Source organism: Phocoena sinus, chromosome 2 (assembly GCF_008692025.1).
Source record: "Phocoena sinus isolate mPhoSin1 chromosome 2, mPhoSin1.pri, whole genome shotgun sequence".
Classification (NCBI taxonomy): Eukaryota; Metazoa; Chordata; class Mammalia; order Artiodactyla; family Phocoenidae; genus Phocoena; species Phocoena sinus.
The window spans coordinates 29,205,691-29,232,016 of NC_045764.1; the positions used below are offsets into that span (position 1 = coordinate 29,205,691).

At 46.1% G+C, this 26,326-nt stretch overlaps 2 protein-coding genes across 8 annotated transcripts; one reads left to right on the forward strand and one right to left on the reverse strand.

Annotated features, from left to right (window-relative positions):
* Positions 1–2,305: 2,305 nt before the first annotated feature.
* IDI1 (isopentenyl-diphosphate delta isomerase 1) lies at positions 2,306–6,181 on the forward strand. Of its 7 annotated transcripts, none has more exons than XM_032622813.1 (5): positions 2,306–2,710; positions 3,022–3,194; positions 3,320–3,412; positions 3,856–3,986; positions 4,619–6,181. In XM_032622813.1, the coding sequence occupies exons 1-5, from the start codon at positions 2,562–2,564 to the stop codon at positions 4,934–4,936; spliced, it is 864 nt and encodes a 287-aa protein (XP_032478704.1). In that variant the 5' UTR covers positions 2,306–2,561; the 3' UTR covers positions 4,937–6,181. The 7 variants fall into 7 exon arrangements, with proteins under 7 accessions (XP_032478704.1, XP_032478710.1, XP_032478705.1 ...); XM_032622819.1 differs by having other exon boundaries at positions 2,335–2,710; positions 4,598–4,731; XM_032622814.1 differs by having other exon boundaries at positions 2,337–2,710; positions 4,664–5,881.
* On the reverse strand, positions 6,132–26,326 carry GTPBP4 (GTP binding protein 4). Its single transcript, XM_032622812.1, has 17 exons — positions 26,203–26,326; positions 25,135–25,305; positions 23,133–23,236; positions 22,912–23,048; positions 21,549–21,649; positions 20,298–20,390; positions 19,499–19,690; positions 19,353–19,418; positions 16,974–17,063; positions 16,375–16,485; positions 14,684–14,761; positions 14,351–14,402; positions 13,795–13,895; positions 11,805–12,002; positions 10,774–10,839; positions 9,241–9,384; positions 6,132–8,335 (listed from the first exon to the last, which is right to left on the reverse strand). The coding sequence occupies exons 1-17, from the start codon at positions 26,248–26,250 to the stop codon at positions 8,183–8,185; spliced, it is 1,905 nt and encodes a 634-aa protein (XP_032478703.1). The 5' UTR covers positions 26,251–26,326; the 3' UTR covers positions 6,132–8,182.

Here is a 26,326-nt window from a genome sequence, read left to right on the forward strand (position 1 = left end):
CACAAAACTAAGGAAAGGAGTCAACACTCTGAGAGCCTGTTGCATGCCAGGCAGTTCACAGGTTTGGTAACTTTGATCCTCAAAACAACCCAATAAATTTAAAATTATTCTATTAGAGAAATAGAAATCAAAAGTGCAATGAGGTATCACCTCACACTGGTCAGAATGGCTGTCATCAAAAAATCTACAAATAACAAATGCTGGAAAGGGTGTGGAGAAAAGGGAACCCTCTTGTACTGTTGATGGGAATGTAAATTGGTACAACCACTATGGAGAATAGTATGGAGGTTCCTTTAAAAACGAAAAATCGAGTTACTGTATGATCCTACAATCGCACTCTTGGGCATATATCCGGACAAAACTCTAATTTGAAAAGATACATGCACCCCTGTGTTCATAACAGCACTATTCACAAGAGTCAAAACATGGAATGAAAAAAAAAATGGAATGAACCTAAATGTCCATTGACAAGATGAATGGATAATGAAAATGTACATGAATACAGTGGAATACTACTCAGCCATAAAAAAGAATGAAATAAGGCCATTTGCAACATGGATGCACCTAGAGATTATCATTCTGAGTGAAAAAAGAAAAATATGTATCATGTGGGATCTAAAGTATGATACAAATGAACATATTTATAGACCAGAATAGACTCTGATACAGAAAACAAACGATTATCAAAGGGGAAAGGTGGGGGGTAGAGATAAATTAGGAGGTTGGGATTAACATATACACACTAATATATATAAATAGATAACAAGGATTTACTGTAAAGCACAGGGAAGTATATTCAATATCTTGTAAACCTATACTGTAAAAGAATTGGAAAACTACATGTATAACTGAATCACTTTGCTCTACACCAGAAATTAACACAACTATACTTCAATTAAAAAAAAGAAATTATTCTAAATTGAATTCTAATTAAGGGTAAGAATGTTAAAATTACTTGTCAGGGCTTCCCTGGTGGCGCAGTGGTTGAGAGTCCGCCTGCCGATGCAGGGGACACGGGTTCGTGCCCCGGTCCGGGAAGATCCCGCATACCGCAGAGCGGCTAGGCCCGTGAGCCATGGCCGCTGAGCCTGCGCGTCCGGAGCCTGTGCTCCGCGATGGGAGAGGCCACAACAGTGAGAGGCCAGCGTACAGCAAAAAAAAAAAAAAAAAAAAAAAAAAAAAATTACTTGTCAAAAGCAACCTAAGTGTCCATCAACAGATGAATGGATAAAGAAGATGTAGCACATATATACAATGGAATATTACTCAGCCATAAAAAGAAACGAAGTTGAGTTATTTGTAGTGAGGTGGATGGACCTAGAGTCTGTCATACAGAGTGAAGTCAGAAAGAGAAAAACAAATACTGTTTGCTAACATATATATGGAATCTAAAAAAAAAAAAAAAAGGTTCTGAAGAACCTAGGGGCAGGACAGGAATAAAGACACAGACGTAGAGAATGGACTTGAGGACACGGGGAGCGGGAAGGGTAAGCTGGGACGAAGTGAGAGAGTGGCATGGACATATATAGACTACCAAATGTAAAATAGCTAGTGGGAAGCAGCCGCATAGCACAGGGAGATCAGCTCGGTGCTTTGTGACCACCTAGAGTGGTGGGATAGGGAGGCTGTGAGGGAGATGCAAGAGGGAGGAGATATGGGGATATATGTATATGTAGAGCTGATTCACTTTGTTATAAGGCAGAAACTAACACACCATTGTAAATCAATTATACTCCAATAAAGATGTTAAAAAAATTACTTGTCAAAAGTCAGAAAGCTAGTATGCAATGGAGCAAAGATTGGATTAAAATCCAGGTCCACATCAAAGTCCACATTTTCCACAGCGCATTCCTTTGATAGGGCTGTTGTAACAGAATAACACAAACTAGGCTTCAACAACAGAAATTTATTGTCTCAGGTCTGGAGGCTTGAGGTCCAGGAGCAAGGTGTCAGTGTTACATTTTGTTTGTGTCAGTGTTGGTTCCTTCCGAGACCTATGATCTATGCCATGCGTCTCTCTCTCTCTCCTCTCTCTCTCTCTCTCTCTCTCCCTCTCTCTCCCTTAGTTTCTGGTGGTTTGCCAGCAACTCCGAATGGTAGAGGTCAAGTTTTCTAATTCCTTTTATTCACAATTTTAAGTCGCTACACTTCCGGGTGCAACGGCTCACGCTTACCGACCGATATCAATTTAGTGCACAGAACGGCCGCGAGCAGGCGCCTCCCCACGCCTCAGAGCCCCAGCGTGCAGAGACGCCTGACAGCACGTCACCAGCGCAGGGCCTCGGGCGCCTCGATTGGCTGGCTCGGCCAGGGCGTGACTGGTGGGCGGCCGCTCTCCCAGGCCCCTTCTCTCCTAGCTCACTCTGTCAGGTAGCTCCGCAGTCGAGGAGCACCCCCCTCCCCACTCAGCGGCACAGGGAGGACGCCGAAAGCACCTGCGCTTCGGCCTGGGGGCGGCTCTGCAGCTCACGGCCCTGGGAGGAGACGCCTCACGCTCCGGGAGTGGCGCCACCGCGCGACCGTGACGTAAGGCGCGGCCGGCGCGCCATTGGCCAGCGGCAATGTGGCGCTCTCTGGCGCGGGCGCGGGCGATTGGGCGCGCGGCGTTGGGAGGCCGGGCTCGGGCCGGGCTCGGGCCCTGTGCTCGGGAGCTTGGCCTGCAGGAGACGAGCGCTGCGGAGTGTCGTCCCGCTGCCGGTCTGCTTGTGAGGTAAGGAGGCTGGGTCTCTGAGGGGAGGCGGGCTGGAGTCCCGGGCTCGGCGTCGGGCTCGGCGCTGAGGGGCGGGCCTACTGCCTGTTAGTCGCGTCCTGTGAGCTCAGGGTGCTTTTTCCTCTTAACTGTTTTGGGGAGAAGCCAGAGGGCGGAGGTCTCTGCGGCGCGGGAAGCGCGTGGGGTCGCCGCCGGGCTGGGTGGGCGCAGGCCGGGAGGACGGCGCGGGGTAGGTGGCGGGGCGGGCGGAGGGAGGGGCGCGGGGCGGCGGGCTCAGCCTCCAACCCCCGGGTCCCGACCTCCCCCGCCAGGTCCCCGGGTAGGCGCGCAGGCTGGGCCGCGATGCCCGAGGTGAGCACTGACGAGCTGGACGAGCGGCAGGTGCAGCTCTTGGCGGAGATGTGCATACTCATCGACGAGAACGACCGGAGGATCGGGGCGGAGACCAAGAAGAACTGCCATCTGAACGAGAACATCGAGAGAGGTGTCCGCGGGGGCGGCGGGTGGTTCGGGTCCCCGGGCGGCAGCCCCGCTTCCTTCGGACCACAAAGCAACAGGCAAGTAACTGGCCTCTTAAAACTCAATTCATCGTATTTCTTTTGCTTTTAGGATTATTGCATCGAGCTTTTAGTGTTTTCTTATTCAACACTGAAAATAAGCTCCTGCTGCAGCAGAGATCAGACGCTAAAATTACCTTTCCAGGTTAGTGTGCTTTGTGTAGTGTTTTGTTGGCGACTGTATTTAGTTTGATTTTGTCACGTGGAACTTCTGGTAGCCAAGGTCAAAAAAGAAATCTTGTGAATGACTTAGTTTTATATTCTTCATACAAAAAAACTTATACGGCGGTTGCAACCTAATAAGATGTAAGGTTTATCCTAATAAAGGATAAAAACTGCTAGGTATGTGTAGATTCATATATAACTTTCTAAATTGTATCTAATACACGTTATCATCGCTTTGGTTAAGAAGGCGTTCATAAAAACTTATCTACCCAAGTGTCACAAAATGGTTGCTGATAGCTTATTATAACAGATTTAGAAATCCTCAACAATCATTTTTTGTTACTTTTAAAATTTAAAGTTTTCTTAACCTTTGAGACCTGCTTTGAAGAAAAGTTAATGTACATCTGTATCAACATGTTCCAGGTTGTTTTACTAATACTTGCTGTAGTCATCCCTTAAATAATCCACGAGAGCTTGAAGAAAACAATGCAATTGGAGTAAGGCGAGCAGCACAGAGGCGTTTGAAGGCTGAATTGGGAATTCCCATGGAAGAGGTAAGCAGCCATACTAGCTGAAATCTAGAATACTTTGAATTTAGGTGTAGCTTTCTGCTTTCTTAATCTCTTGCTTTTTTAGGCCAAGAAAGCCCATTGGATAAAGGTTAAATTTTGATTTCATAATACTTGTCGATATTTAACTCAGTACCAAAATGGATTGATCTGTTAACCAGTTTATAAAGTTGACTGTTTTATAATTGATCAGATCAAAGATGAATATTTTCTTGTGAACCTCAGATCTGATTGGGTGAATTTAAATAATCTTTTTTTCACTGGAATTGTCTCCTTTTAATAATACACGAATAAATAATCTCTCATTTAGTTAAAATGGTAAATTTTTTTCTCCCATTTATATGTGAGGCAGAATGGCACACTTCTAGTTAGAGTGACTGCTTTTCTTTTTTTAATACAGTTTTCAATAAATCTATTTTTGGTCCTATGGGAAAAGTGTCAGACACTTGAAGCTATTTAATATTATTTAATACTATTTCCATATATTAATAGGAGACTGATGTTTCAAAAGTTGTCATTCTAACACTAGTTCTGTTGTTCAAGGTATTACTGAAATGTAGTGGGTTGATTTAGATTACTTTATTGATATTTTGGAGGTTTTTGGGGTTTTGTCCTAGGTTCCTCCAGAAGAAATTAATTATCTAACACGAATTCATTACAAGGCTCAATCTGATGGTATCTGGGGAGAACATGAAATTGATTACATTTTGTTTGTGAAGAAGAATGTGACCTTGAATCCAGATCCCAATGAGATTAAAAGCTATTGTTACGTATCAAAGGAAGAACTAGAAGAACTTCTGGAAAAGGCAGCCCGTGGTGAAATTAAGATAACTCCGTGGTTTCAAATTATTGCAGAGACTTTTCTCTTTAGGTGGTGGGATAACTTAAATCATTTGAATCAGTTTGTTGACCATGAGAAAATACACAGAATGTAGATGTGGTGATGATTACTAAAGAATTTCTCTACTTAGTAAACTTAAGATGAATTTTTTAAAAACCTGGTTCCCCGTTCGAACTCTCATTGGAAATACTGATACTTTACAACCAGAATTCGTGTGGAAAAGAATTCTTGATTTGTGTCATACAACCCATATATGTTAACTGCAATTTGTAAAAAATATTTATGAGATTATAAAAAAGAGCAAATAAACAACCTATCTAAACAGATGGTTATGACAAATTTGAACAAATAAGTTCATTTTTTTAACATTGTGATAAACCTTTTCAGAAGACTTGTAGAGCACTTTGCTGTTTGCCAGGTGCTTGATGTATCTTTCAATTTTTATCATAGTCCAGAAAAATGTGCAATGGAAACTATTTGCTTATCTACTTCAAAACAGTTCAAATTAACTTTTCAGATTGAGATTAATATAGAACAGGTTCAAGGGAATTCAATGGTATATATCCTGATTTCTGTCATTGTTAATTTTGTGTTTTGATCATTCTGAAGTATTTTGATACTTAAAGTCAAACACTGTTTTTGGTAATGACATTGGCTAGGTTAATTCATTTAAATAATCGTTGCTGATTAGCAAAGTCTGTGGTTTTCAGAGTTACTGGGAACAGACAGGCTATTTGTAAAATGGAACTTGGGTCAGTTGGGTCATACTCTACAACAGGGTATTCTAACCTTGGCACTGCTGATGTTTGGGTTGGATAATTCTTTTGGGGGCTCATCCTTTGTGCTGTAGGATTTAGCAGCATCCCCAGGTTCTACATAAAAAAATGCTGTTGGCACCCCTCCCCCCACGACAGCCCCGGTGACACCAGATGCCAAATGTCTCCTCAAGGACAGCATCACCCACAGTTGAGAACCACTGTTCTGCTGAGTCAGGCTGTGTTGTAGGGGGAAAATTATCAAAAAGAAAGGCTAACGTTCATATTAAATAGATTTGGGTTATGGAATATGTGTGTATTAATATTTAAAGTACACTTTGACTAATGTACTTCTTTAAACTCTTGCCACAGACTTCTCAGATTTGAAATCTTAAGACAGCTTTATTATCTTTGAATGCTGTGTATTAGTAAGTAATGAAGAAAAAGATAAAAATTTCTTACAAAGCTAAATGTTTTATAAATTCAATAGAAAAATCCATTTGTTAACCCTGAACAATTAATTTCAGGCAAGACTGTGTAGCTAATAGTAACTTTATTGAAAAATAAAAACAAAACTAAATTACCACATTTTGATACTGTTGTCTACTTTGTTAAAACTTCAATACAGTAATAGGTCAACCTGCCTATGGTAGCTTAAGTGATAAATGACATAGAGTTTCAAAATGCATTTTTATATTGTTTCTAGTTCTTTAGTAGGAACTTTTAGGCTAAAAGACACATGTAACCAGTTACTGGGTAGCTACAGTGGCTAGTGGTTGCCATATGGGCCATGGCGTCTTAGACTGTTAGATGCCGGACAAACCATTGACAACAGGTACAGAGCAGAGGGAGCCGTCTATAAAACTTTATTCTCTTTATTGGTATTCCTGGTTTGTTCATTGTTTTTTCTGACTTTGTCCACGTCTTCCTTTAGCTCCTTGGGCATCTTTAAGGCAGTGTCTAGTAAGTCTGTCATGTCTTCCTGAGGGACAGTTTCTCAGTTTTTTCCTTTAACGGACCACACTTTCCTATTTCTTTGTATGTGAATTTTTAGTTGTTGGCTATCTGTACCACCCGAGGTCTTCATGTCTCTCACTTCCCTTCTGACTGTGTGTCTTTCCCTGGACACAGACATGCTGACTTTCTAAATTCCCCTGAGCCAGCAGTGCTTTCTTAAGTCCTAAGCCTCACATCTGTAGCTCTCCAAAGGGGTAAAAAATGAAAAATGCAAGGGAAAAAGAAACAGGCACTGACCCTTCAAATTCAGCTGATGGGGATCCGTCTCTGTCTACACCTCTGCCATCAGAAGCAGCAACTGTCAATCAAAACAAAATCATAACATTTGGAGAACAAGGCCCTTAGGGCCCAATCGGAATCCCACAAGCACCTCCAGAAACGCAGGTACAGTGACTGCCACAGGGTTTGGGTGAGAGGTCAGGCAGTTGCTAAGCCACAGGGGCTAAAACTGACAAACTGGTTTACCGTGGAGCCTTTCCCTGGAAGAGGTGAGCCTTTAAAGACTCTGGAGTCCCAAATATTCAATAGTTACAGCAGAGATTCTGCCAGAGCCACTGTAACCTGGGAGGAGAGGGACTCTGGTGCTTCCTACTCCCTCTCACCTGACAGTCAATGGGTTTCTCTTTACATAATCTTTCTCAGCGTAAACAAATGAAAATTTTTCTTTGGATCCCCAAAATGTAATGCAACTTTCAAACACACCTTGAATCACACTGCATGACACTGGAAAACTCCCACACAGGTGCACTTAGAAATGCCACGAGCCAGCAGAGGGGGGGATGCTTGAAACCGCACATAAAGCGGTGGCCACGGCAGTTTTGTGGTCGAGAAGTGACGTTTTAATCACTTAATATTCTAAAATGTTAATTTCCTACACTTTACTGGGCCTGTACCTCACAATTTAATTTTCAGCAGTGGACACAAGCAGCAGGTGCCCACATTTAACTGCTGTAGTAACTTAGGCAACATTCTGTTCCACTAAAAACTATTTTGCGCTTTGAAAACAAAAGAGAATTGCCATTTACTTTCTCTTCCCTTTTCATCTGCCCAAACTGACGGTGATTTGTAACTAAAAAAAAAACAAAAACAAAACCAACTAAATAAAACTGCTTTCTTTTGGAAGTTCATTTTGGATAAAATAGTTGAAGACAGTACATCGTACAAAAGGACTAGAAGATAACTTAGTCCTGGCATCCTGACATCTGTAAGCTTTCACCAGCTAAGGACTCTTCACATACAGTGAAACCAAAGTTCCCTGTTGCACAAGAGAGTAAGATTTTTCTCCATCAAAAACAATGCAGCCACATAAATATATCCTTCCAGCCCTGCAAGTCTGAAGCAACCAAAACTCCATAAATGAGAAACCACTGCCTGCTCAAAATATCTGTAATATTATGCAGCGATAAAAATCCCCCACACCTGGACAGTTACGGGTAACCACAGCTTTCAGCCAAGCAACAAGTGCTTGAGTTATTCCATTGTCACGTTCAGTTTACAGATCACGACTCCAATTCTGTGAAACCAAACCAGGAAGAAGTCGAGCCAAAGCGCTTCAGCTGCGATAGACACTATCTCCTGTCCTTTTTACCAGCTTTCCTCTTTCCCGAGAGCAGGTGCTTGGGTTTCATGTCAAACACATGTCTGTCTGCCTCCCCTTTCCTCCCTAAGCGATTCATCTTCTTCTGAGCATTCTTCATCATGGTCTTGGCTTTCTTCACCATCTATAAAGGAGAAGAAAAACACGTCAGCTGTGGAAAATCTAATTTCCAAGCCAATTTCCATTACCTGTTAACACACTGTCTGAACCGTCCGGGTCTGTGCTGTGAAGAGAAACCCTGGTGAGTCTCACTCACACCATGTTCCCGTGGATCCACCACAGTACCTGCAGGAGCTCAACCAGTATCTCCAAGACGGAAACTACCCAGACAAGTCTCGTACCTACAGGGACCAGATACACTCAGACCTGGACTTCCTCTCAGACACATGGGGACACTGAGATTCCGGCCCATGAAACTACTCCCATCTGACTGACAAGTGTCAATGCTGGTATTGACTTGTAAATCCAGACTACCAGATGGAGGCGGTGTGGTGGAATGGGAAACTCGGGCTCCCAAAATGGAGACTGCTTGTAAGTTTATACACAAACTTTCTCATCTGAATTTTCAAAATGCTACAACTAATCATTTTTGTGTTTATTTAAAAAAAAAAGTTTCAGCAAAAGAGACGGTATACATCCAAAGTGTCTTTCCCAAAAGACTCCCAAACAGCTCTCTATGGGCTGGCTCCCCACATGGGCCTGTGGTGGGTGAAGGCCCCATGTCCAGGTTCTGAGCAGGACCGCTTCCTAGCACAGCCCTGAGCGGCGAGGACAGAGGCTCAGGCTGTGGTGCTATTACCACACCCTGCTCTGTCCACCCCAACAAGGAACACATGCACTGAGGGCAAAGGTCCAGGGACACCCGGCTGTGCCAGGCCCAAGCCCACCTCTCGGGGTACAGCACACAGCCAACGCCCACTCCCCCATCCCCACCCCACAGTTCTTGCAGATTCAAGTGTGTGCCCTGAAACCTCATGCGATCAACAACAGAAGCTACCGTTTTATTAATTTCACCTTACAAGGACTAACCTTGACATCCCGGAGACCAGAGACATCACGTGGGGTCCGAGAGCAACTGCGAATCCGGGCCACAGACGTGGGCGGGACAGAGTCCTCCCGCTTCCTTTTCCTTGTGACGCTCCGAGCCCTTCTGGCCTGGACCACATAATGGGCCTGAAACACACAGAAAGCAAACTTCAGTGCCTCAGGGTCCCAGCCTTAGGGACAAACATGAAATTATTACAACGAGGGGAGAAGGCACATGGAGGGGTTTTTAGAACCATCGTCAAATAAGTTAAATACGTTTAAAATACACATAGTTAACTTCACATTAATTATTGGTCAAACTTTTTTTTTTTGGTTGCATTGGGTTTTTGTTGCTGCGCATGGGCTTCCTCTAGTTGCTGTGAGCGGGGGCTACTCTTCATTGTGGTGCATGGGCTTTTCATTACGGTGGCTTCTCTTGTTGCGGAGCACGGGCTCTGGGCGTGTGGGCTTCAGTACTTGTGGCATGCAGGGTCAGTAGTTGTGACACGCAGGGTCAGTAGTTGTGGCACGCGGGCTCTAGAGCACAGGCTCAGTAGTTGCGGCGCACGGGCTTAGTTGCTCCGCGGCATGTGGGATCTTCCTGGACCAGGGCTCGAACCTGTGTCCCCTGCATTGGCAGGTGGATTCTTCACCACTGTGCCACCAGGGAAGTCCCAAATATTCTTTTTCACTTCCACAGCTGCTTTAAGTTACAGAGCTGATTTTAACTCCATTTAAAAAACTTTACTTAGAGCTGCCTGTTCAGCCACATCAGCAGCGCAGTTTATGTAAAGAGCTGTCTCTCCCTCATGCCCCGCTTCCAGGATCATCCGCCTGAACACAGTGACGGCCGCCTTGTGGGTGCTGAGATCCAGCTCTGCAAGCCAGCAGCTTGGCACCCGGCCCGTGGCGCCCCCTCATGTTACTGTTTTGAAGTAAGATGACACAATGATGTGAGAGGCAGGCACCCTAGAGCCCAGCACCTGATAAACAATCCAAAGTCAGAAGCCATATGTGAACATGAAAATAACACCCCACGTGAGCAGGATACGCTCACGCACTGCTGATCAAAATCCGAATTAGTCTAACACAATGTCATCCTTTGTTTCGGAAATTCCAATTCTTGGAATCTGTTTTGAGAAAACAATCCAGAACATGAAGACGTTCTTTCACACAAAGATGTGCATTCTCCAGAGTAATTCATCAAGTAAGAAAAACTGGGATCCTGAAAAAGGTATCTGAAATGCCTTCTAACCTCTGGGCTCCGAGGAACAGCTTTGAGCTATTTACAGCCTACGTAACTCTCACGCCAAGAAACTCCAGACCACCTCATGTTTACCTGGTGTCTAAACTGAAGCTCTATGTGAAGACATCAGTCACCAAAATCAAAGTTGCAGCTCAAGTACTAAAAACTGCACAAAACAACATAATTCTCAGCACAAACCCCGGAAGTGCTAACTCCTCTGTAACCCGCTCCTGCCCTGGTTCCCAGGACGGCGCTGCCCCACCCATGGCTCTGAGGCCGTCTGCACTCACGTTGTCTTTGTTGTCCATGTCGACACCAAGACTGCGCATCTCATCCTCCAAAACCTTCCGCTGAACCTGAAGGCGGAAATGGACGTTGTTTTAAGCAAAATTAACTTGATAAAATGTTTAAAAAAAAATTTCAAGGGAAACCGTACCTTTTACAATGATCCACGATACACTTATTTTAGAAATTCTTTTACTTGGGCTCATGTGTATGTTTTTGTACAACTCATTAAATAACATGAAAATTAACATATCCTGGGCAATTTTTCTGAGCGGGACGATGTACGTGTTGCCCCTGGATTCCGCTCAGCTCCCCGGGGATTCCCACATGCAGACCCCAGAGGCCAGCATCTCCTCCCAAGCACACGGAGCCCCACGATGGGGGGGATACAGCGATGGCCACGTCTGTCAAGAGACAGTCATTCGCCACCACACAGAAACAGTATTTCGAACACATGAATATCCTCCATGGAGAGGTGCCCAGCATCCGACATTTTCCCTCCTGTCCCATCTCACTCTAACTGCCCTGCACACCATCCTCTTTCCCTGGGGAGCTGTGCCTCCGGACAAGAGCATGGAGCAGGAGGAAGAGGCTAAGACGGACCCGAGAACTGGAAGGACCCTGACACCATCTGATCCACCTGTGCCTCAGTGCAACTTCCCCGTCCTAACCAGTCACAGGGCCCAGTTAAATCACCTTTGGCCCTAAGTTAGATTGGGTTAGTTTTTCTGTAAATTGTAAAAGATGACTCCTAATAAAGAATTAAAGAATAAGAATGTGTTAATTGACGACTTTACCTCTACAAATTTATGCGTAACTCACAATCTTCATTTGTACAGCTACAAAGGGGTTGAATCCAACAGTGAAAGTCACCAAGAAGGGGTATAATACTCAGAATATGAAAGATCAACACTCACTCAACCTCAAAAGCCAACTTATACCAACAAAACAAAGTGAAGCATGTTTAGCATGGACCATACAAGACTCCAATACACAAAGAAATAGGTGACGCTCTTGGACGTGACACGACACTTGCCTTCTTGGCTGTCCGAGGCATCCTGGGTCCCTGTGTGTCCTTCTCTCTGGACTGCAGAATCTTCAACTTCTTTTTTTCCCTAATCTGTTTTGCCAGCTGTTGGATTTCCACCATTTCTTCATCTTCAGTTTCAGATTCACTGTCATACACTCCAGCAGCTGTTCTTAGCTCTTCTTCTTTTTCCAACTCTTCCAATTTCTTTTTAAAAAGTCACAATTAAACAAAGCCAACAATGAAAAACTCATAAACAAGTGTAACAATCTTTATAGAAACCAGGTTTCCCCTAAGCCTTTCGGGGTATGATGAACACCCGGGTCCAGACTCATGTGGGCCTCGCCCTCTTGTGCCAGGGCTCACCTCCCCACAAACAGGCTCCGTGCGGAGATGAGCACAAAGACTAAGCCGACAGCCACAGGCTATTCTGTGCCACTTCTTTTCCTTCTTAGAAACAACCACTCCCAACTCTGAGGTTAAAACGTGTAAAATGTTCCCCTCGCTCCCAGCAGGTACATGAAAGACCCTCCATTCTTGAAGAACTGAGAACATCAATCTGAACTGGCCTTGGACCACGACAGCCCGTGTATCCATCCCAAAGCCATCCCAAACACAAGCTCGTTGGCCATATAGTTAATAAAAATTTTAAATACATATAATGAATAAACCTTGATAGGAACCCGAGTCAGAGGTATCCCCATCAGTACTAGCGTGAAAAGGCATAGGGAGGGAGGTTGGACGGGAAGGCCAAGTCAGGCCATCTGAGCCCAGACTACAGAAACGGGATGCCACAGAGTAAGAGACAAAGCAAGAGGCACAACTGAAGAGATTAAGACATGAAATATAAATTAAGGATGCCATTTGAGAACTGAGGAGTGAATAACAAGGGAAACAAGGAACATATGTTGCAAATATTTGTAAAATATTTTTTTAAAAACTTGGCTGGCAGTTCCTCAAAAAGTGAAACATAAAATTACCTTATGACCCAGCAACTCTACTCCTAGGAATCTGCCCAGAAGTGTTGAAAACAGGCACTCAATACTTATCCATCAATGTTCATAGTAGCACTAATCACAATACCCAAACAGTGGAAACAACCCTATGTCCATCAACGGATGAATGGATAAACAAAATGTGCTACACATATACAATAGAACATCACTAAGCAATAAAAAGGAATGAAAGCTCTGACACATGCTACAACATGGGCGAACCTTGAAAATATTATGCCAAGTGGAATAAGATCAACATATTGTAAGACTCCATTTATATAAAATATATAAAACAGGCAAATCTAGAGAGACGGAAAAGAGATTTGTGGTTGCCTGAGGCTAGGGGGAGGGGAGACTAGGAAGTGATTACTTATCGAGTACTGGGAGTTACTCTGGGGCTGATGAAAAGGTTCTGCAACTACACAGGGGTGGTGCTTGCACAACACCATAAAGGTACTAGATGCTACTTAACTACACTTTAACACATTAAAAAAAAAAAAACACGACTCAGGAGAGAAAGGATAGCAACTAAAGGAGAACACAGGGTCTAAGAAGTTTTTGTTTTCTGTGGACACTCATATGTTAAGATACAGCAAACAAGGAGAGGACTGAAACAGGAGGCAGCTGTGTGTGCCGGGGCAGAACTTGGGGAAGACGAGGGGTCAGGCGGGGAGCGAGCAGCACCTGCAGCCAGAGGGGCCCACATGGGGTGGCGACGAGGGCGTCCACGCCCCGAGGACTCCCTATGAAGTGAGGCCGCCCCTGAGACCAGCACAAGAGCTCGGGCGGGAGGTCCAGGAGGAAGGGGAGAGTCTGCACCAGCACCCGACGCAGGGACACGGTGCTGCGTGTGCAGGGCCCCAGGAGGCAGGGCCCCCGGGGTCTTGGTGGGCGTAGAAGGAACGAGGGCCACGGACAGAGGTGAGCGGAAAGTTGTGTGCGTGTCTTTCGGTGGTCGTGTTAAAGAGGAATAAAAGTCACAGAATTTAACGAGTGACACAAACCTGCATGATGTCAGGATCAATATAGTCGGCTATGTTATGGCCTTCCCAGATCTCAGGTATCTTATCATGTTTCTCAGATGAATTCATTATATCCCAGTACTCTAAAGGTCAAAGAACAAAAAGTTTATAGTTGTTTTTAACATCAACTACTGTGTGCCCCAAACGAGCCACCACTTACACAAGTCCTACACCTGTGAAGACAACAGAGCACTTGTGTTCAACACCAGGTAAGCAAGGTAACGTGCTCGACCAAAGGATTGCTCCAAGCACATCCTAAGACCCATCAGTACCTCAGGATCAAGTGTCCAAAGGCATGAACAACAGATTATCAACAATATCAGCCTGGTCCAACACTTACATGATAGGTAAGCTACAGAAATGATCACTCACAGAAAACTACCTGGAAGGAAGAAATCTCAGAGTCCTGGCAGTATGCAACCTCTCGCCTTCAAGAAATTAAATTAACAAAATGCTGGAAGACTTGCACCCATTAATGCACTTTCACATTTTTCACACAACTGGCATCTGAAAACAACTATCACATTTGAGCCCTTACTTTGAAGATCCAGAATATAATCATCTCCCATTTCCAGCTCAATGTCCCGTTCCTGCAATGAAAACACAGTTTTCATCAGCGCTATTTGACCTTCAGATCCAGAACTGCTGGGCCCCCTCCCTTCCCTGTGGAATCACCCCTTCTCCAACCAAAGAGCCAATCCTTTCAGCACCTGAGGCTCAGCACCCATTTCTGGTGGGAAAACTGTTTCTGCCACTGGCGGACCCAGCACCTCCACCCAGGAGGGTGTCCAGGCCCCAGGGGGTTTATGCTCCAAAGCCCTGCCCCACACACGCTCTCCAGCGCAGGCCCATGGGCGCTCCCGTCACTTACCCGCCTCCTCTTCGGCTCCCCAAGCTCCATTCTCTTTCTGCGTGCCACGACTCCTTCAGGGATGAATGGGGGCCGCTCCTGAGAAGACATGAGTGGAAATACCTACATGAAATGCCTTGCTAAATCAAAACACAAAGATGAAAAACCAGAAGCAAATTCTCCATCTGCAAGGGAAACACAAAACCACACCCAGACCAACTAAAAACCAAGATGATCTGGGGGAGAGGGGAAGGTGCAAGGCCCGTCTGGGCAAGGAAGCTGGGAAGGCTCCGAAAGCCGATTCTAAAGTTTATTTAGAAAAAACAAACGGTAAGAGAATCAAGAAAAATTATGGATGAAGAAAGCAGTACAGGAGAAATAAAGCAGATCAATGAACAGGAGAAATTCAGACATAAGCCCAAGCACAGAAGGGAATACGATGGGAAGACACATCATCCGGCCATCAGTCCTGAGATAAACGATGAGCTGGGTGAAGACCACCACCTGCTTCCCATGAACAAGATAAAATCACAACTAAATGAAGACTTCTATTAAAAAAAAAAAAGGTAAAATTTTAAAAATTGAACCATCAGAATACAGAAGAAAAAATACCTTTGACAAAAAGAAAACAAATCTACAGAACATACAAGAGTCTGATTTCCTTAATATAAAAATTACAAATCAGTAAGGGATAACCTAAGGAAGTGAAAAAGCAAGTATGTCAATACCAAGATACATATCCTGTTCCACATGACGTTTACTAACTGAAAACAATCATGTTGAATAATCACTGACTGTGACTGCCTGAAACTACAGTGTAGAAATATCACTTCTTATAATGTAATTTCCACTTTATTTTGGGGAAAAAAAGTGTGGTAATGAAAAAAACTGAAAACTGCTCTAACTTTTTGAGAACAAATATGATAAAAATCATTAACAACGTCACTGACAGTGATCTTTACCTGTATTGTTAATGCCTAGACTAGCTGCCAAAAATTAGCGCTGAATGAATAAATACATAAGAAACATTAAAATAAATAAAAAGTGGGAATTCCCAGGTGGCCTAGTGGTTAGGATTCTGGGCTTTCACTGACATGGTCCTGGGTTCAATCGCCAGTCGGGGAACTGAGATCCCACAAGCTGTGCCAGCATAGCAAAAAAAAAAAAAGAGAAAAAAGAAACACATCACAACAATGGAAGCATCTTTAGTCCGTCACACTGACACAACAGGAAGCATGCATTCTCAAACCTTCAGAAGTATAAACCTGCAAGGCATTGTTGGAGGACAATGACATTTTCGATGCCATGCCTTAAAATTCAATCTACAGATATATTTGCAATTAAAAACAGAGACCTATGTATGAAAACGTACCCTTGAGCACTAGTTTTTAACAGCAAGAAAATGAAAAACTTGAAAGAAAATATATTCCTGTGTTTCAAGTGTTTTAAAAGAAGCTTATATGCCAAAATGTTTCTGGACAAATAGACAAGCCGAGAGTTACAGTAATAGCCTCTGGTGAGGGAGCAGGTTTAACCCGGCTCTTCATACTCTTCCTCTCACCGCTTCGATTCTTCCTGACATACATGGCATAACTTTCATTCTGAGAAAGATGCGAGAACACCCGGGAAATCCACTACCGGGGAGGCAGGCGCGTGGGTCCCCACCAGCCACTGCAACCCCCTGCCTCAAGGGCCTCCACAGGCGGCTTTACCTTGTCATCTCTTCTGCTGGGAACAGCCAAATGCAGTCTGTTCAGCACCTCGTTCACTTTATTTCCTTTCATTTTGGTTTCAACTCGATGAGCCAAAAGCCTGTCACAAGCCTAAGGTGAGAAAACGTGGCACCAGGTCACAGGGCACCCGGCACAGCCTCATGTTGCCTTCTGGAAGGAACCAGGAACCAGAGCCCCCATAACCAGAGGACGGTCCCCAGGTTTGGAACCTGCTACGCTTTTCCCTCAGAGGTAGCATCTGATAGCTGAGTGCTGGGACCCCCAAGGTCCAAGTAACTGCCCTGGGGCAGACCTCACGCTCCGGGACGGGGGAGGGTGGGCCGGGTGCGGAGGGGACCTCTCTCTTCCTTCCCGGGTCAGGGTCAGGCCCAGCCCAAGGAAGAACCCTGAGGCAGCAGGACTAAGTGAAAATGACCTGTGCTGGGAGTGTAAGCATCTCTTCACATGTTCACTGGGCGGGTGGGGGCCCCGGGATTCATCTCTCAGGCGGAGCTACTAGCGCTCAGGGTTGTTAACACTCAGAGAGAAACATTCCTGTCAAGGAAAGGGATCAACCCTGCTTGTGAGGAAGCACTGACCTCTGTCTTCACTTTAATAACCCCTTCCTCCGTCAGGGTGCTGGTCTCCACCACAGAAAACCCTTCAGCCTGCAGATCTAGAAATATTTTCTGGGAATACAAAGGACAAATGAGAGCTGCGTTTATCCCCAGTTCCCCATGAACAAATCTTACTTCTCCTCAAATGGGTGCTATAAATGCTAATTATAATTAACACATCTGTGGCTTTTTAATTCTTTTGAAGGACATCTCCCCAAAACAGTTATTTATTTTTCCCTAAATTCAGCTGTGATTAAGAAAATACAAGGGCTTCCCTGGTGGCACAATGGTTAAGAATCCACCTGCCAATGCAGGGGACACGGGTCTGAGCCCTGGTCCGGGAAGATCCCACATGCCGCAGAGCAACTAAGCCCGTGGGTCACAACTACTGAGCCTGTGCTCTAGAGCACGCGAGCCACAACTACTGATCCCGTGTGCCACAACTACTGAAGCCTGCGCACCTAGAGCCCATGCTCCGCAACAAGAGAAGGCACTGCAACGGGGAAGCCCGTGCACCTTAATGAAGAGTAGCCCCGACTCACCGCAACTAGAGAGAGCCCGCGCGCAGCAATGAAGACCCAACACAGCCAAAAGTAAATTTTTTTAAAAAAAGAAAAGAAAATATACATTATGGGGAGGATCAAATCAAACTACAGCAAGCAAACCAGAGGCTCTCTGGAACATTCTGTGAGACCTACCCTTCTGAAGAGAACCTTGAGAAAATTAAGATACAGATTTTCATAGAGAATATTCTCAATGCTGTTTTTTATAAAATACCTGGCCTCCACAGCCTAAGATAATTCCTTAGAAAACGATACAGCAACGTGTACGAATCCAGCTATGAACGAACCACCAAGACCCCAGGACAAGGGACTTCATTTGCACCTCCAGCAACGCCACCCGACACCTTGCTGCCGGCCCGACCATGTGACAACGCTCAGACACAGGTGGCCAATTCACAACAGTCAAGCTTCTCAGGAATGAGTTCTGCTCCCCTCACTCCCTGGAAAGACCAGTCATACCACCTACCAACATGACCCGCATAAGACACCGCACCTGCCGCCATGTGCCTTGTGCGAGACGGGGCAAAACCTGCACTGCAGCTCCAGAGACATCAGTCACCGACCAACTCAGGGCAACCCCCACGCGGCACTGACCAGCGTTCACAGCACCCGCAACCCTGCTTCCCAACCCAGTGATGCAACTGTTCCCACCACTGAAACTCCATCACAGCTGGCAGTGGGGGCAGGACTTGGGCGTGTCTAACCCCAAGGGCTGAGCTTCCGGCACAAGGATCACTCCTGACCTGCCCTCCCCTCCACACTCCAGTGCTCTTAGCCTGAAAAACTGAGATCACCGAGTAAGTATCTGATCCTTTCAAAGAAAAGAGAATTCTCTGACATCAGTGTTTACATCATCAGTAACGTAGAGTACACGGCAGTGCCCAGGGACACCAGAATGGCTGTTTAAACACACCACGTTCTCACCAAGGATTAAGTGTTCAAACAGCACCAGAGAGAGCCAGAGACAAGAGCACAGCCCCCCTAGAGACCCTCTGCTCAGGCCAGACAAGCGCAGCGCCTCTCACACCAAACAGGGCCTTGCAAAGCGGGCTGCTGGGCCTCCCAGAGTCTGACTGCGGAGGCCCGGGGTGTGCCCTGACTTACGACACATTACCACCGAAAAGCAACGCCAACACTGCTGGCGGGGCCATGAGAAAGAACCACTGGACCAGCGCAGAGCTTCTCGAAGCATTTGTCCTGAGAGATGCCACCTGGGGACGGATACAGGGTCAAACAGCTTGAAAACCTAAGGCTAACGGCGTTACCTGCCACCTGGAAAATTACAGCAGACACGACAGGGTCACGGGTCTGGAAGGTCTGCAGACACTCCTTTTCCCTCACTCACTCAGTCCCCAACATCTCCCCACAGAATCTGTGAAGCAGGTACTCCAGTAACACCCGAGAAACGCCTCCCACTAGACACTTCGCGGCAGGTGCTGCTCCAGAGCAGCCAGCAGCCCAGGCCCAAGGAGCTGAGGCGAACCTTGGGGTGCTTTGCTCGTTTTAAGGCCCCAACAAGAGAGGCAGCCCCTTCCAAACGAGCAGTCTCCTGAAGGCTGCTGTACTGACCACACGCACAGCCCGCCCCACAGCCTCTGAGAGAGTAGGAACCAGGAAACCTCATGGTCCGTTTGCCATGAATGGGCTTTCATAAGGTCATTCACTCAATCAGTGAGGATATTATCTCAGCTGCAAAACAAAAACCAGACTAGCATCGCTAACATTCCTTTTCAACTCTGATTGTGTAAGACGAGATTCAGAATTAGTAGGAAATATTGAAAACATCAAGGTGATTTACCTGATCGTCCTCAGAAAGTTCAGCTATTCTCTTCACGTCACATTTGTTTGCTACAATAATAAGAGGCTAGAATGAGAAAGAAAAATAATGAAATTATTACCTTCACGCTGCAGGTTACGAACTAAAACATCGGTCCCCACACTCACCTTGTTGACAAAGAGCGGCCTGATGTTCTGGAAGAGCTCCAGCTGCTCGCCGAGTCCGTGCCCACACTGCTCAGACAAATCCATCACGTAGAGAACCGCGGCTCGCAGGTGAGCCAGTGCAGTGATGGCTTGCATCTCAATGGTGTTGCGATCCTCCAGAGGGTGGTCCAGGATCCCCGGAGTATCCACCACCTAAGGTCAGACTCGTCACTCCAGAGCCCACGTCTGCACAAGCTGCTTGCCCAGCACAGGCCGAGGGCGGTGACAAACCCAGACCAGCTCTGACAAAGCTGGTAAAGAAAATGCAGGGCTCCCAAATGACCACGGTGAACAAACAAGGCAGCAGGGGAGAAGGACAAATTAAGTATGAAAAATGGGGGAGGGGGCTGCAGAGCTCATCGAAGAACGAACTTGCCAACGACCCTGAGAAGAACCCCTATTTCCATTAGTGACAACACAGAAACACTGGGATAACTGCTCCCACATGCTAGGAATGACATCACCTCTCATAACATTAAATTCAACTATGGAAACAGGCTGCGTCACGCTTGTAAATGGTTTCTGATGACCGGCCCATCAGAAGCACCACCATTAGCCAAGCGCAGAAGGCTTGCTGGGAGCTGCCGCGTCCCCTGAGCTTGGCGGAGCTTGTCCACGGGGACGTTCCCGGTGACCCCCCAGCCTTCCCTGTGACCCTGCATGCACTGGGACATGGGCAGACACTAACTAGTCGGTGGGAATCCCCAGAATCAAACTCCAGGAACAAGGCCACGACTGTCCCAGCTTAGACAGCTCTCACCTGCCAGCGCAGATACTTGTAATCCATGTGCCCAACAAACAGAGACTTGGTGGTAAAGGCGTAGGGCTGGACGTCCACATCTGCTCTCGTCACCTGGAACAAACCACAAGTCCTGTACTGCGTATCCTCTGCAACAGAGTAAACGCGGCCCCTACGTGTTATCGAGACTAACTGCTGGGGTAGGAAAAAAACAAAAAAACCCCACGAGATTCAACCTCACAGGATTCGACTCTGACAGGAGCCAGCACCTCAGCAGGCGGACGGGCTCCTCTTCTTCAGGACCTGGGCTGCAGAGGCAGTGTATGAATCAGGCATCAGGGAGCAAGGAAGGCCCAGCGCCTGCAGGACACCACCAGCTCCTCCTCTCACCCATCCTGGCCCCAGCGACGCCCAACAGAACTTCCTGTGATGACGGGAACGTTCTACACCTGCACCCCACGACGGCCTGCAAGCCACGCGGGGTCCCTGAACTCCTGAAATGTGGTTATGAGACTGAGGGCTGAATTTTCTGTTGTCATTTAATGTTAGTTAATTAAGCGGCCCGTCTTACCCCCAAGGCCTGGCTCACAAGCCCTGGAGAGGTCGGCTGAGACACTGCAAAGCTCAGCTGTCACTGTGTCGGTGCCACTTGTAGACAAAACAAAAACCTACAAATCTGCAGGAGTGTTCTTAGTAGCAAAGAGCCACACATGTAACCATTGTTTTTTTGGCACCTGGGCTGTTGCTGGTTGTGAGCTGACACTTTAAACATTTTCTACTCCATTCAGGTCCCTGAGCTCAGCTAAGGTGCTGCGTTACTTAAACAGTTCCTTTAGCTGTGATAATAAACTAAGTAAAGGGCAACCACTTCCCACTACACAAACCAAATAGTTTACATGCAAGTTGACACAGCAACCCGGGTGACATCACCTGAAAAACACCTCTGGAGCCTGGGAAGGCCAGCTCAGCAGGCACAGTCTGCACGGTCAACAGTGACTCCCTGGCACTACTGTTCCCGGGACACGCATGTCCATGTGTTAACAGAAACGTATTTAAACGTCTCAAATCCCTTAGAAATTTGTAGGACACACACAAAACCCAAAAATAAAATGGTCCCCATAACTGCAATATCCATCCAGGTTCAGGGTCGATCCTCGAGGATGGGAGGAAGAATGTTTTGGGCCCAGGGCAGTGCCGACTAGAGGACTGACTGCAGCCAGCCTCACCCCAAGCAGTCAGGTCCTTGGTCACTGCGCCGTCAGGCGGACCAACCTTATTGATGAAGCTGGACTTGCCGACATTCGGGTACCCACACAGAAGCAGGGTCCTTGTATTCGGGTCAATGGTCGGCAGACGGGACAGATGCTGACGCACTGTGAGAAGTTTATAGTAAACGTGCTTAATTTCGTAAGAAAACTTAAGAAACTCAAAGCTGAAGATCTGCTCAACTTAGCTGTGCACTCCAGGACTGTGGTCACATCACCGTCACTCCAACATCTATCACGTACGTGACAGAGAGAATACGAATGAACGGAGAAGGGACCAGCTGCGGAGGCACCGGGCATCCAGGCTGTACCAGGAATCCTGCTCCCAGGCCCGACAGCATAGATTCCTATCCAACAGGTACAAGATGGGGCCCAAACCACACAACCCAGACAACTGAGTATGAGAGATGATATTTGAAAGAGCACTTTCGAGCGAGTGTATGTGCCATCACTTCCTGGCTGGGCAGCAGGCTACTTTCACGTAATGAGAAACCCTCAGGGGCCTCGTCTGCTCCAGCGACACCAGTGGGCCACCCTGATGACCTAACAGCTCACTGGAAGCACTGTTAAAGCAGCCCACTGTTACAATCTTGTCACAAATTAGTTGCAAGATGCTGGGAGGGGTGGGGGTGGGGGTCCAAAACCAAATCAGTTAAAAACACTTGAAATGTAAAAATATATGCATGCAAAAAGGCAAAAAATTGTTTCAATAAAAGTCCTACTACAGGGCTTCCCTGGTGGCGCAGTGGTTGAGAGTCCGCCTGCCGATGCAGGGAACACGGGTTCGTGCCCCGGTCCGGGAAGATCCCACATGCCGCGGAGCGGCTGGGCCCGTGAGCCATGGCCGCTGAGCCTGCGCGTCCGGAGCCTGTGCTCCGCAACGGGAGAGGCCACAACAGTGAGAGGCCCGCGTACCGCCAAAAAAAAAAAAGTCCTACTACATTAATTAAGAAATCATCCTACTGAGAAAACCTACCAGGTAACAAAACTGGAGTAGCAGTTTGATGCTAACACGTTTTACAAAGAAATGCACCATACTGTCAGTAACAGGTAAAACTATGGGTCACTTTATTTTTATATGTTTTATTACTTCCCCATGATTTATAACGTACATGCCGTACCTATTAAACTTAAAAAACATAAATTTTCTTAATAGTGCTACTAGTGTGTAAGCATGTTAAGTGCTAGCTGCTTTTTCAGTAATATCTAACCTGTTAGAATTTCTTACAGGCTAGGCTGGGAAAAATAATTTGATCCCCTTATCTCTAAAACAAAACAAAAATAAACATTTTAAAAATAACTTCTTGACAAGGATCAAGTACGTTAACAGAATGCACTAAAACCCATTTTTGCTGATGCATAACAAGTACCTTGTTCCAAATATTCCAAACTCTGCTTCTGTCTTTTGATAATAGTACACATGCGCCCAAGGGCCGCACGTTTCAGCTGCTTGCAGCGGTAGAGAGAATCACCATATTTCATAAGCCGCACGTAATCTTTAGCAACACTGAAAGACATAAAAAGAAATGTGTAAGAGTTTTCTCTCTTTTAACAGTAACTTAAAAGATACTACATTAAGAAAATATCTTACTTGTCCACTAAATTTTTGGCGATATTTATTTGTCCTAGAGCCAACTTGTAATGATCCTTGTCATACAGAATGTTCATCAAATCAGCATAAAATGGATGAATATCCTATAACAAGAAAAACAAAGTGGTCATTTTGCTCCAGCAGTTTCTCCTCCCAATATATGAATAACACTTGAAGAATAATTTCCTCGGGAAACACATCGCACCTCTTACTGTTCCTCACCCCGCCAGGATCTTCTCTCTCCTGTTCAGTGACTGTTTAGTTCACAGAGAAAAATGGAGTCAGCAGGGCAGCCAGGCCCATCTCCATCTGAGCACCAGAGCCCGCCCCTCACCACCCAAGAACTGAGCTGGAGAAATTCTTCCCTGTCCCATCAACCTTACGCTATTATTGCCCCAAAAGTTTTAAAAAGTTTTAAAACTCCCTTAAGCCCACGATCCGCCCATCTCTGCTCCTCTTCTTGGCAGACGCTTCTCAGCTCCTCAGCTCTGGAGCCACCAGTGCCCTGGCGGCCGTGCTCCCCACCTAGTGCTCTCATCCCCACAGACCAGTCCTCCTTCGAAAGTCAGTCACAGCAAGGCCAGGGAGACTGGTCCCAGGCTCCACTGCAAAGGCCGCTACACAAGTCGCCTCGCCCCACCCCACCCCCTCCAACCCGCCTCCTGGACCTTCCTGTTCCTTGAAGACACCAGACTCTGGAGCCCGGGGCCTTTGCACTTGCTATTTCTGTGCCTCAGTGCTCATTCCCCAGATAGCGCACAGCTCTCGCTTCCTTCAGGGCTCAGCTAGCGGCCCTCCCTCTTCTCCATACCCATATGACACACATGTTTTCATGTTTATTATCACTTCCCCGCCACTAGACAAGATAGGGGCTTTAAAAGTGACTGCTGAACAGACACAGCAATCGTTTAATGAATGATAATCTACTCCAACCTTTTACTCGAAAATTGTTCTCAGATAACTTTAGTTTGAAAAATAAAAGCCAACAGGAATAGAATGTTCATAAATTTGAACCCCTAATATATATTTTTAAAAAAAAGATACCAAGGATAAAAAAGATAAATTTTTTTTTACAAAGAACAAAATTCTGGTGTTGATTAGATCAAAGTATTTTCTGTTTGCTCACATCAGGTGTTTCCTGGTGTCTTCATCTCATTCTTACTGCCTTCTTTATCCCCAGGTACTTCCTGAAGTACACGCACTTTCCCAAGAAACTACACCCTCATCCAGCCAGTAGTCACTGTGCACCTATCAAGTCCCAGAATTTTGTAACAGCAATTTCTGTCACATAAACCAATCTCTTCTCACTGCCTTAACCCACCTTCAGGGACTGCTGTAGGGCAGTGGCACATTTAGGCTCTCAGGCTGTACTGCTGATCCCACATCCATCACCTCCTCAACAACCCTGCAGCAGCATCGCCCCACACAGGGACTCCACAGGCAGTGTCCTCTCTTGCATCCTACAGCTAAACACACAAGCAAACTGCTCTACGCAGCAGAGCTCAACCTTGGGGGCTCAATGTAGAAGGCGGCTCCCCACGAGACTGTTTCTTGCCCGTGAAGAAAGTACACAGTCGTTAGCTGATGAAGCAACATCACAAACACTGCTGGGCCTCAAGCCACTGGCCCAACTTGAGGCCACAGGAAAGGGAGCCTTGGAAAGAGGGAGGAGAGGAAGCACACAAGCTGCCAGAAGCTCGGGCTCCTGAATTCTGTCCACAGCTTTCAGAGCTCGGGTTGGCCCCTACAAGTTTAGAGGTTACAGAAAAAGCCCGAGCGAGGCATGCTCTGGGCCCTCGTAGATGGAGTTTGACCGGAGGAAAAAAGATACTAAGGAATCAAAACACCTGTACTCTGTTCCCAGTTTTGCCACTAACTCTCAGAGTAAACTTCAACAAGTCAATTATTTCCTCTTTCCTTCATTATCTCTAGACAGACCTTGTTTAACCCTGTCTGAAGGCTCATATTTACATAATCACTTATGTTTCCCAGAATCACTTACATCCAATTTGGGGAAATCCGTCAGAATCTGTGAGAGTCTGTCATGGTAATTCTGCTGAGTAAATTTGACTTTCCTCATATAAAAGTGTCTAATGCGATGGATTTGATAATGTTTATGGATAACTGTCGGAGTCTTTCGTTGAGTCTTCGACAATGTTAAATCAATAAAGTCCTGCAATTAAATAAAGTAAGACACAGTTATACCAAAAACATCTACCTTCACCCACTTATTTGAAACCATCTTAAAAGACTAATATTTAACAATACGATATATTTTAAACTACAAACTCATTTTCTAATTAAATCTTCAATATAAAACATGCTCAACTTTACAGTTCCTGGCCTTTAAGAAACACTCAGCAAATGGCTGCAGAAATAAATTTTATCCTACGCTTTCTTCACGTTATCCTAATTTCCAAATACCTAAGAACCTCTGAAACGTAAGTAGCCAGACAACTCAAGCATAAATTAGAAAAAAAAATTTTTTAACGAGAAACAGTTCTACTGTTTCAGTTTGCGTATCTGTGGCTTTGAAAGTACATAAAACAACATATAAAACTAACACCCACTATATACAATTTCCTAAGGTAAGGTGACTAAGGCATGTAAGGTGACTACCAGAGGATATAAAAGACTTCTGCATGAATTCCCCAGTGCAAACTAGCCAAGAAGACAGGTGCCGGCAACACTGTTAGCTCCGGGAGGGACGCCGCGGTCCCGCCTCTGACCGCGACCCCGCTTCCATCTGGCAGAATCCACGAGCCCTTTGGAGACAGTTCAAAACCTACCTACTTCGTAAAGTTTGCCCTGACTCTCCCCCTCTTCTCTGGGGAGGACCGTAACATCTGAGGAGGGACCGTAACCCCGGACAGCCCTAATTTCTGAGGAAGGACCGCCACCCTCTCGGGAGACCCCTAACCCGGGGGCCCTAATCTGTAGAGGACATGGTCTAAGACGGGAGCCTGGTGGAGGAGGCGACCCCTCTCAGCCCAGCGTTACAAACCGGACCCTCGATTCCCATGACCCGGCAGAGAAAAGTGTGAGCGGAAGGGCCCTCGGGGCCGCCTACCTTGGCGGACGGCACCACCGTGATCTTCTTGAAGTTGTAGTGCGCCATGCCTGCGATCAGCCACGAGGGACGGCGGCCCGGACTTCCGCCGGGGTGGGTAGAGGGGAGGTCCAGCGGGTAGGAG

Bases quoted from the DNA above. Each gene is read 5' to 3' on its own strand.
- IDI1 (XM_032622813.1), top strand. From the start codon at position 2,562: ATGTGGCGCTCTCTGGCGCGGGCGCGGGCGATTGGGCGCGCGGCGTTG. The intron at 3,195-3,319 runs GTGTCCGCGGGG...TTTTGCTTTTAG, and splicing joins GAACGAGAACATCGAGAGAG to GATTATTGCATCGAGCTTTT. The intron at 3,413-3,855 runs GTTAGTGTGCTT...AACATGTTCCAG, and splicing joins CGCTAAAATTACCTTTCCAG to GTTGTTTTACTAATACTTGC.
- GTPBP4 (XM_032622812.1), bottom strand. From the start codon at position 26,250: ATGGCGCACTACAACTTCAAGAAGATCACGGTGGTGCCGTCCGCCAAG. The intron at 23,049-23,132 runs GTAAGATATTTT...TATGTCTTTCAG, and splicing joins GCCAAAAATTTAGTGGACAA to TGTTGCTAAAGATTACGTGC. The intron at 13,896-14,350 runs GTAAGGGCTCAA...TTTGACCTTTAG, and splicing joins TTATATTCTGGATCTTCAAA to AGTACTGGGATATAATGAAT.